Below are 11,697 nucleotides of genomic sequence, written 5' to 3' on the forward strand. Positions count from 1 at the left end.
ACCTCTGGGGTGCCTTCCCACTCTGCCATGCTATGATTCTAGATACGGGCACAAGAGGCTGCCTTTTACTAAACTAAATCTATGGCCCGCCCACCTCAATGTTTTCTACACCAGTGGTGGGGGATGTCTGCCACAAGGCACCTTCTTCCCGCACTTACTACTTTGAGGTTGGCTTCCTGGAGCTTCCGTGCCCTTTCCTCCAGGCGCTTGGCGATGACGGCCAGCTCAGCATTTTTCCTCTTCAGGTGCCTCACTTTCTCCTGAGTCTCTGGGAAGCAGCTCTTGTGCTGAGAGAGGGGTAGGGGTGGGAAGGAAGGAAGGAAGGAAGGAAGGAAGGAAGGAAGGAAGGAAGGAGCGAATTTTGAGTCCTCTGCAGCAATTGCTGGGGCTGGCCCTGCCATGCAGCAGAGGTTGCAGACCCTTAGCCTGTTTAGCTCATTCACCCTGTCTGGCAGAGACTCTCCAGGGTGTCAGACATTCCCAGCCCCTGAAAAGCAGATGCTCTACCACTGAGCTAAGATCCCAGTCCTCATGGTTCAAGGAAGCTGCCTTAAACTGAGTCAGGTGACAGGTCATTGTCTGACCCAGTACAGGGGTACCTCGGGTTATGAACTTAATTCATTCTGGTGGTCTGTTCTTAACCTGAAACTGTTCTTAAGCTGAGACACCACTTTAGCTAATGGGGCCTCCTGCTGCCGCCGCACCACCGCCGCATGATTTCTGTTCTCATCCTGAAGCAAAGTTCTTCTATTTCTGGGTTAGCGGAGTTTGTAACCTGAAGCATCTGTAACCTGATACCACTGTACTGTCTACACTGACAGGCAGCAGCTCCCAGCTGAGTGAGCCTAAGGAGCATAGATGGTGTTTTCTTTTGGCCCTGGCCCTGCCCACCACGGACTTAAGCCCATTCCACAATCATTTGGTGACCCCTGGCAGATTACGTGTGACCCCCAACTGGAAGAAAGCTTGCTATAAAGTGGGGTGAAAGTATTTTAAGTCAGAAAACGAGGAAGATCTGGACTGTGGGATTCCAGCCAGCCAGGAGGAAGTTCTCCTAAACATGCCTGGTGGCTCCCAGATGTTTAGGACAAGAGATCCCATCATCCTTGGCATCACATGGCCATGCTGGCTTGGGCTGATGGGAGCTGTAGTCCAACAACCTCTGGAAGGCACTCGGTTGGGGAAGACCGGTGTTGCCTGATCTCGTTGGAAGGTTTCCCGCTCCCAAGCGCCTCCTCACCAGCAGGCTGTTCTCCTTCTTCAGGGCGGCACAGCGGGACTGCAGCTCCTCCAGCGCTGTAAGGAGGACTTGGTTCTGACGCAGGAGACAACGGTAACTCACACCGCACTGGAAAGTGAGAGAGAGAGTGTGGCAGACATGATTTAGAAAGATCTCTTGAATGTACTTTTGCTTCAGTTTTTTAGCCACACCCCCTCTTTTAGCCACACCCACATCTTTAGCCACACCCTAGTTCATTTGGCCACACCCCTTTCTCTAACCACACCCCTTTTCTTCAGTCATCCCCTCTTTCTTTGGCCACACCCATTTCACACTAAGACAGAGAACCTTTTTGACCCTGGACTTTGACACCTGACAATGATATACATATTTTAGAACCTGCCTTATTCTTGCGACTGTAATATGTCTTTAAATGTTTTTAGTGTTGTCTTTTAGAATTGCGGGGACCTTTTGCAGAAGGGCATTTAGTAACTGTCCTGTTGTCAAATGTTAGATTGACACAGAATTTATTTTTTCAGTTTTTCAGTTTATTGTTTATTTAAGAAAATGTATTTACTGTTTCCTTGAACTAATGACCTTTAAACAGTTTACCCCCAAAAAATCTGTCTTTATTTTTTCTTGTTACAAAATTATATGTGCATAAATAATAAAATAGCTGTTGCCTGTCTAAACTTGAGGTTCCACCCAGATCTTGTTAGCACGGTAGGTTTATTAAACAGGCTACTGAATGATCTTCAGTTCAAGCACCTGACAGTTGGTAATCCAAGGGAAGAGAAGCAGATCAGAATCTGGGCAGTGGCTGAGAGAACAGCACAGAATTACTAATCCACCCTGCTGGAATGCAAGACAGACATATATGAATTCCAGTATGGCACCTGGCTCCAAGCTAATGCTCTCCAGACGTGTTGGACTACAACTCCCATCATCCTTGCCTTGCACCAAGTCAGATCATTAATCCACCTAATCCAGTTTTGTCTACACTGACTAGCAGTGGCTCTCCAGAGTTTCAGGCAGTAGACATCTCCAGTCCTATGTGGAGATGTCATTGAGGTCTGAACCTGGGACCTTCTGCATGCAAAGCAGATCTTCTGCCACTGAGTGACAGGTATTTCCCCACAATGACCGGGGCTGATGGGAATTGGAGTCCAGAACCTCTGGAGGATCATGACGGGGAGGCTGCTGTAAGATTCTGCTTACTGTTGTAATCCGGTGGCAAACTGAAAAGAAATAAGAAAACCCCATACAGAGAAGAGTGAAAGGAGTTATGAGAGCCATCTTCAAATATCTGAGGGGCCATCACAGAGAAGATAAAGCAAGCTTGCTTCTATCGAGTGGAGGACCCAAACTGATGGATTCCCATTGCAAACAGGAGATTCATATGTGGTGGGAATGTAGAGAATTTTTTTAAAAAGGGAAATGATATATAATGAATTGAAGAAAATGTTTAAAATGACATTTGTAAAAAAAAACCACAGAAGCATTTTCGTTAGGGATTGTAGGACAAGACCTGCCAAGGAAAACAAAGAATTTATTTCTGTATGCAACAACCGCGGCAAGAGTCTTGATAGCACAAGAAGAATGAGGAAGAATGAGGAAACCCCGACAAAAGAACAGTTGCAAGAGAAATTGGTGAACTACGCAGAACTGGCTAAATTGACATACAAACTGCGAGTTAAGGACAACTGTGACTTTAAAGAAGAATGGGAACTTTTCACACATTACTTAAAAAGACAACAAAATGAATTGGACTCCTTGGCAGGTTTTGAATAAACACACACAAATTTATTGATTGATAACATGGTAGACAGATAATGTAAGGATTTGTATAATTTTATCACATGCAGAGAATAATATGTGCTGAGAAATCAGAGAGAGGAGCTGAGGGAAGTCTCTGGGGGAGGGGACGGGTGGGTTTGAGTGGGGGGGGATTGAATATGATATGTTTTGATATGTTGTTATGTTGAAATTGCTAATAAAACGGTTTTTAAAAAAACACACAATTGCAAACAGGAGATTACGACTAAACATTGGGAATATGTTTCTGATGGTAAGAGCAGTTCCACCGTGGAGCAAACTCCCTTGCTAGGTGTTGGACTCTCCTTCATTGGAATTTTTTAAGCAGACGTTGGATGGCCACCTGGCAGAGATCCTTGGGCTTCAATTCCTGCGTTGCAGGGGGTTGGACTAGTTGACCTTTGGGGATCCCTTCCAATTCTAAGATTCTATTACCTTTACAGTGGTACCTCGGGTTAAGTACCGTATTTTTTGCTCTATAAGACTCACTTTTTCGCTCCTAAAAAGTGAGGGGAAATGTGTGTGTGTCTCATGGAGCGAATGCAGGCTGCGCAGCTATCACAGAAGCCAGAACAGTGAGATGGATCGCTGCTTTCACTGCGCAGCGATCCCTCTTGCTGTTCTGGCTTCTGAGATTCAGAACATTTTTTTTCTTGTTTTCCTCCTCCAAAAACTAGGTGCGTCTTGTGGTCTGGTGCGTCTTATAGAGCAAAAAATACGGTACTTAATTTGTTCCGGAGGTCCATTCTTAACCTGAAACTGTTCTTAACCTGAAGCACCACTTCAGCTAATGGGAACTTCTGCTGCCGCTGCGCGATTTCTGTTCTCATCCTGAAGCAAAGTTCTTAACCTGAAGCATTATTTCTGGGTTAGCGGAGTCTGTAACCTGAAACGTATGTAACCTGAAGCATATGTAACCCGAGGTACCACTGTATTAAACAAAAACCCAAAAACCCAGCAGCAGCCTCAAATGATGGAAAATAATGTGCCACTCCAGGAAAGACTGTGCTAACAGCTTTTGCCATTTGCAACTTCTCTCCTGCACTTAGCTGCCTCTTTGAATTCTTTTTAAACTGGTGAGAGACGATCTTCCTGTGAAATGACCGAGTGCTTTCAAAAGCATCTCCGGCGCTCAAGGTCGAACCTCACCGAACAAAAACTAATTGGTGCAGGCTCCTGTGACAGGACGGACCATTTGATTCCGGGAAGCGGTGACACCAGAAGGCATCTCGAGGATAATGACTCGAAGTGACAGGCGCAGACTACAAATCTGGCGCAAACGTTTAACGAGGAGGGCAAGGTAACCTTTGAAAGTGGAGCAGGGCCTCCGTGGAAACGCAGCAGGGCTATCTGGGTTGCGCAAGGCAGAGAGCTCAAGCGGCTCACTCTTGCCCTCAGATCCTCAACTACGAAGGGAGAAACTGAGGAAGAGGGGGAAAGTTTGAGTTAGTTCACATTTAAGGGCGGACCTGCCTAATTCACAGATATGCAGAGTGAGAAACATCCTTTCTTCAAAATTTGCATTTATCTGCATTTTGCTCTCCAGCCAAGAAATGTGTCCCAAAATGCATTTTTTTAATCACGCTGGGGCAAGATAGAGAGTTGTTTTCTCCTCACAGAGCTGCAATTCCTAGCAACCTTTTCAAAACTCAAGTTCCTGGGATTCTTTGGAGGAAAGTAACGTGTTCTCCATGTATGGTGTGGATGTGATCTCTTTCCAAGCCACGTAAGCCCATGATTCCCAAAGTGGGTGGTACCACTCGAGGGGGAGGGGGGTTACCTAGGGGGCCAAACCTGGGATCTTCTGCATACAAGGCAGATGCTCTACACGTTGAGCCATGTGCCCCCTTCCTCTAGTAAGATGCTAGTTCTCATTGCCCTGCGGAAAAGACTGAAATAAATAGGAGCTCCTTGTGTAAAATCAGAGCATTGGTCCAGCTAGCTCAGGATTGCCTACACTGGCTGCCAGTACCTCTCTCCGAGGTTTTACGTAAGGGACATTCCCAGTCCTAATTGGAGACGCTGGGGCCTGAACCTGGGACCTTCTGCATGCAAAGCAGGTTCTGTACCCACTGAGCTAGAGTCCCTTCCTACTCCTGTGGCAATGTTGGACAGGATCCTCCCCCCCTATTCCTGGCTGATAGAGAACAGGTGTTTGAGTGTTGCAAATCTGAAAAACAACAGCTCATTTTAGTTTTCTTTATCCCATATGGTCCAGGTAGATCTGATCAAGGGGATGCATCTAACCCAACATCCAGCTTCCCAAGGCAGGCAGATGCCTCTGGGTAGACCACAAGCAATGCCTTCTTCTGCTGCTATTCCTCCACAATTACTACCCTGTTTCCCTGAAAGTAAGACATCCCCCAAAATAAAGACATACTTCCAGTTTTGCCACTTGCTGTAATATAAGGCATCCCCCCGAAAATAAGACCTCCCCGCTAATAAGGCCTCCCCCAAACATAAGGCCTCCCTGGAATATGTGTACCGTATTCTTCTTCATGGAAAAATAAGACATGCCCTGAAAATAAGACTTAGCGCATCTTTGGGAGCAAAACCTAATATAAGACACTGTCTTATTTTGGGGAACCAGGGTATTGAGGGATAGGCTGTCTCAGAAGCTGCTTCCATATAGCCATCACGACTCACAGCAATGGGCAGGCCTCTCCTCCACTAACCCGCCTAATCTCGTTTCGTATATTGCCACATCTTGTAGCAAGGAGTTCCACATTGCTCAAACCACGCAAATGGTCATATCAGCACGGCAGCTGTCATAATAGCAGTCGGGATACCATCTACAGAGTGGCTCGGTATCATGGGTGAGGAACATCTGTGGCCCTCCAGATGTTGCTGGACTATAATTCCCAACATTTGTGAAAATTAGGACATACTCCCGGGGGGGGGGGGGTTCATGGAAAGTGTTATGTCCAAAACACCAGGAGAAGGGTAGCAGGACTGGAGACGGCTGGTAGATAAACACACATCAATAACAAATTTATTTATTTATTTATTTGATAAAAATTTATATGCCACTGGATTGTAAAAGAGAAACAAACAAATTAAAGGGTTAAAATTATCAATAGAAAAAAATAACAGCAATAATCTAAAACTTTCAAAAGTTAAAATGACAACCGACAGATCAGAACTACACCAGCTTTCTAAATATCAGGGTTGGAGGCATCTCTAAACAAGATTTTTTTTTTAATCAGGCACCAAAAAATAGTACAGTGAAGATATCTGTCTGCTATCACTAAGCAGGGAGTTCCAAAGTGTAGGTGCTGCCACACTAAAAGTTGTCTCTTTGGTGTCTCTGTTTGCATCATACAGCACCTTGAAATGATTGTGTAGATGGCAATTAATAAATTAGTGATAATAATATCCCCTTGATATAACCAAAGGCACAGGCAAAACAGCTTTGACTCGGGTCTCCTTGATTGAGCATCGTCAGACAAAGAAGTAGGCTCAGTAGCCACAACCAGAAAGGCAGTTCTGAGAGTTTTAATGCTCAAGGGAGACACACAAACACAATTGCTTTTTCCCACCATTTCCCTAGAAAATGAGGTCAAATCACCTCTCCTCCCTTCTTTCCCTCAGATTTGCAACACCCAGAAGCACTGAAATGTACACTGCTTTAAGGCTTACCTTCTCTGCAAGCATATCTTAAGAGAAGCTCCAACACACACACACACACACACACACACACACACACACACAAACCTACCTCCCGGCTCCCATCATCAACCCAGCCTGTATTATATAAGCTGAAGAGATGCAGAAATCTGAAACAGTGGCAGACCCCCCCCCTCATTCCCTAAAAAAACAAACAAAAATCTTCAGCTTTACGCCAGAAACTTCACAGTATTGAAAGTGGGATCCTATAGAGCTTAACCACCCTAATATCATCACACCATGATGAGTAGAATTAATCATGACTACACAATAAAAAAGGACAACCAGTGTGGCGCTCAGGAGAAGGCAGCTGCCCATTTAAAGTCTTTTCTCCAGAACCAGGACGACTGGAATCTTACTTAGTTCTCAGCTCACTGGCAGAGCTTTGCATGCAGAAGACCTCAGGTTCCATCCCAAAGTCTCCAGGTAAGCCTGGGGGTGTCCCCTGCCTGAAATTCTGGAGAGCTGCTGCCAGTCAGTGTAGACAATGCTGAGCTAGATGAGACAAGCATCTGGCATCTTCCTATGTCATGTTGTTGTTGTTGTCGTTTAGTCGTTTAGTCGTTTAGTCGCATCCGACTCTTCATGACCCCATGGACCAGAGCACGCCAGGCACTCCTGTCTTCCGCTGCCTCCCGCAGTTTGGGCAAACTCATGCTGGTAGCTTCGAGAACACTGTCCAACCATCTCGTCCTCTGTCGTCCCCTTCTCCTTGTGCCCTCCATCTTCCCCAGCATCAGGGTCTTTTCCAGGGAGTCTTCTCTTCTCATGAGGTGGCCAAAGTATTGGAGCCTCAGCTTCAGGATCTGTCCTTCCAGTGAGCTCCTATGTCATACCCTCCAACATTTATCTGATGAAAATAGGAATGTCCCATTCCATAATGATAATTTTACTGTTTATACCCCACACATCTTACAGGGTTGCCCCAGCCACTCTGGGCAGTTTCCAGCATATATAAAGACATAATAAAACATTGAACACTAAAAAAAAACCCTTCCCTATAGGGCTGTTTTCAGATGTCTTCTAAAGTTTGTGTCGTTACTTATCTCCTTCGCTCAGGAGGTCTCATAACTCCATATCCTCCAACATTTCTTCAATGAAAATAGGGACATCCTAAGGAAAAGTGGGGCATTTTGGGATCAAGTCAGAAACCAGGCCAGTTTCTCTAAATCAGGGACGTCCCTGGAAAATAGGGACACGGAGTGTCTGCTACTACTTCTATTACTATTACTCTTTTACTATTTATACCCTGCCCATCTGACTAGATTGCCCCAGCCACTCTGGGCATCTTCCAACATATATAAATGTATAATAAAACATTAAGCATTAAAAAACTGTCTTCAGGTGGCTCAGATGTCAGATATCTCCGTACCCTCCAACATTTCTCTGGTGAAAATAGGGAGGTCCAGTGGAAAAGTGGGACATTCTGGGATCAAATCAGAAACCGGTATGGCTTCTGTAAATCTGGGACTGTCATGGAAAATAGGGATACTTGGAAGGTCTGCTATGTGCCTTCGACCAGTTTGGCCCCATTTGAGCAAGCCCTGGGATATGGAAGAGTGAAAGAACTTCCTCCAAAATGAGACTTGGCAGCAGTCCAGAGAGGGGGTGGCTGACCCCTGCTCCTAAGACCAGAGGTCCTCAAAACCTGTGGCAAGGTTATCCCCTCCCTGGACCTTCTAGAAGACCAGTTTTTCAGCAGTAAAAACATTCATTTTTTCCTGGATTTGTATGGGGGGGGGTTGAAGACTTTAACATAATAAGAATCAGATGTTTGGGGAGGTGGGGTGCTCTTCCCATTCAGCTGATAGGCTTCCTTGCAAGATCACCCCATTCTAAGGTGAGGGAGAAGCGTCTGTTCTGGAAAGAGCAATGCAGGCCCTGCCTCCTTCGCTGTGACGCAGGAATGCAGCGGGAAGGAACCAGCACAATTTCTCCCCAAAAAACAGGACCTGGTGGAGCGGAGATTTTGCCAGCCGGCAGGGTGAAAGAACAGGCTGTCATCTCCTTGCCTCCCCAGAGTGGAGAATGGAAGCTTAGCTGTATAGCGATGCAGAGCTGCAACAGCCGCAGAAGGAGCTTGGCCTGAGAGAGGAAGATTCTTGCTTCTGTCCAAACTCCCCATTGCAAAGGGGCAAAGTCACCTCTCCTCTCCTGTGTTTTCCAGCAACTGGTATTCAGAAGCATGGCTGCCTCCGACTGTGGAGGCAGAGAAGAGCCATCGTGGCTAGTAGCCACAGACACCCTTTCCTCATCTTGGACAGCTTGGAAACCATTCCTTAGTTGAGATTCCTGCTTTGCAGGGGGTTGGACTAGATGGCCATTTGGGTCCCTTCCAACTCTATAATGCTATGAATCAAATTCATGACGGAAGCTGCTGATGGCTATTAGCCACGACGGCTGTGTACCTCCACTGTCAGAAGCAGCAGCTACAACTTCTTAAATTTATACACTACCTTTTCTTCCAAGGTGCTCAAGGTTTTGCACATGGCTCTTCCCCTCCTCCTTTTACCCTCACAACAACCCTGTGAGGTGGGTTAGGCTGAGAGATGCTGACTAGCCCAGGCAAGGCTCATCCAGTGAGCTTCCTGGCCAAATAGCATCTTGAATCCTTGCCTCTCCCAGGATTTCAAAGTGGGGAGGGGTTGCTGCTGCCCTCAGTTTCCTGCTTGGGGGGTCTGGGAGCAGAAGCCTCTGGTTGGCTGCTGTGCCGGACTAGATGAGCTTCCTTGGGGTCTGATCCACCAGCCATGGTCTTAATTTATTTCAGAGAAGAGCCCAACCTTAAGGTGGATCCCTTAATTTATTCTTAAACTGTAGCTCAGCATTAGAGCACCTGCTCTGCATGCAGAATGTCTCCGATTCAAACCTTGGCTCCTGGTCTTTTTTAAAAATGGGAGGGGGAGTTCAGGAAAGACCCTTCTTTGCCCTAGAGACCCCAGAGTGTTGCTGCCCCTCATAAACAACTTGGGGGTCTCTCAAGTGCTGAAAGGGCTGGACAACGGTTTTGACTGGGGGAGGGCAAGGCCCCCATCCCTCCCTAACAATCTCGCAGGATAGTAGCAACCACTTCAGGCAACAACCAAAAGGAAGTGTTGTATAATGGTTATGGGTATGCAGAACATCAGACATTGCCTTATAGTCAGCCCATCTAGCTCAGTATTGTCGACACTGACTGGCAGTGGATCTCCAGGGTTGCAAACAGGGGGCCTATTTAAAAATACAACAGATTGAAACTGGGGCCTTCTGAATGTCTAGCAGATGCTCTGCCACTGAGCTGTGGCCCATCCTCAGCCAGGTCCATCCAGCTCAGGACTGCCAACACTGACCGGCAGCAACTCTCCAGGGTTTCAGCCAGGGGATATTTCCAGCCTTATCTGGAGAGACCACTGGGGATTGAACCTGGGACCTTCTGCATGCGAGGCAGATGATCTGCCACTGAGCTACACATCCAGAGCTGCAAAGGGACGCTGTTTGCACCTCAGCTTGACCAGCTGGCCTTAAACCAGCCACTGTCCTCTGACGACTCTGTGCCCCAAGTTCCATTAGCAGATAGTAAGATAACTTCAGAAGGTGGCAGACTCTCCTCCACTGGAGGTTTTCTAGCAGAGGTTGGACAATCATCTGTCCAGGATTCTTTAGCTGTGATTCTGGCTTTGCAAGAGGCTGGGATCCCACCCAACTCTACAATTCTATGACTCTTAAGATCATCAGCTGCCTTCTATCAAATACATGGTTATTCAGATAATGGAGGACAAACATGCGAGAGGTAAACTTGCAAAGATGTCCATAGAAGCTGCCAGCCTCACCCACCCTCCAAAAAAAAATATACTAGTCCATAAGGTCATTTATAGAAACATGAATCATTTCGACGCCAACAGCTGGGGGGCCAGGAACATTATAGCCTCATGCACAAACCCTGGCTATTTGCTTGCCCCAAACCAGTTATTACTAGGCTCGTATGGGTGGTTATTCCCAAACCTGTTTGGACACTTAGCAGGTCTGGGATAGTCACCATGCTGCCACCCAGAAGCTGTGAGCTCCTCCTACCATCACATCTGACCATTGGTCCTGCTGGCTGGGGCTGATGAGAGCTTGGAGTCAAGGATACCTAGCTATGATCAGCTGCCGGATAAAAAGAGCCCAGGTGAAAGGTCTGTCCGGTGGCAGCACTCTATTCTCACAGTAGCCACAAAGATGCCTATTCTGGAAAGCCCACAAGTAGGAGATGCGGAGCTGAGCCACAAATGGCTGATGGCCACAATGGCCACGTTCTGCCTCCACAGTTGGAGGCAGCAATTGCTTCTGAAAACCAGTTGATGGAAACCACAGGAGGGAGAAGGCTCAGGTTTTGCCTGCAGCTTCCCATTTGGGAATCTGGTTGGCCACTGTGAGAACAGGATGCTGGACTAGATGGGACACTGGCCGAATCCAGAAGTCCCATCTTAGGTTCCTATTTGGCCGTCAGCAACTGGGATTTACAGGTATACTGTCTCTGGAGATGGGTGTTCCACTGAGGCAGCGTGGCTTGCAGATTTCTCCTTTGCCTCCATGGAAGGGAAGGGAGCCCAGAGCCCCAGAGCCCTCAACCAAGAGCTTATTACTGCTTGGCTGTGAACCCCAATTGGGAAGTGTGGGGAGGGGGCGTCTGCCTTTTCAACAGGATTTTTAAAACCGTCAGTGTCTCTGCAGCTCAGCTACAACGTGGGGAAAACATGGTTCCTCCTTCATGGCTATGAAGAAGGAGACTTTACTGCATCCCTCATTCGTCAGCTACAGGTTTGTGGGGAGAAAGATATTCCTGATAGGGAATCTATCTATCTATCTGCTATCATCTATCTATCTATCTATCTATCTATCTATCATCTATCTATCTATCTATCTATCATCTATCTTCTATCTATCTATCTATCTATCTATCTATCTATCATCTATCATCTATCATCTATCATCTATCATCTATCATCTATCATCTATCATCTATCTATCTATCTATC

General features: G+C 46.6%; 1 protein-coding gene across 1 annotated transcript in view; it reads right to left on the minus strand.

The window, feature by feature from the left end:
• Positions 1-11,697, minus strand: part of TSPOAP1 (TSPO associated protein 1) — a gene marked incomplete at its 5' end in the record, with an annotated part of 50,527 nt that overhangs the window by 38,562 nt on the left and 268 nt on the right. The window contains 2 exons of the mRNA XM_081889523.1: positions 159-287; positions 1,241-1,348. Of these exons, the coding sequence (XP_081745649.1) occupies positions 159-287; positions 1,241-1,348 (237 nt within the window). The remainder of the gene's footprint in view (positions 1-158; positions 288-1,240; positions 1,349-11,697) is intronic.

Source organism: Podarcis melisellensis (genome assembly GCF_964234715.1).
Source record: "Podarcis melisellensis genome assembly, chromosome: 15".
In the NCBI taxonomy this organism is placed as follows: Eukaryota; Metazoa; Chordata; class Lepidosauria; order Squamata; family Lacertidae; genus Podarcis; species Podarcis melisellensis.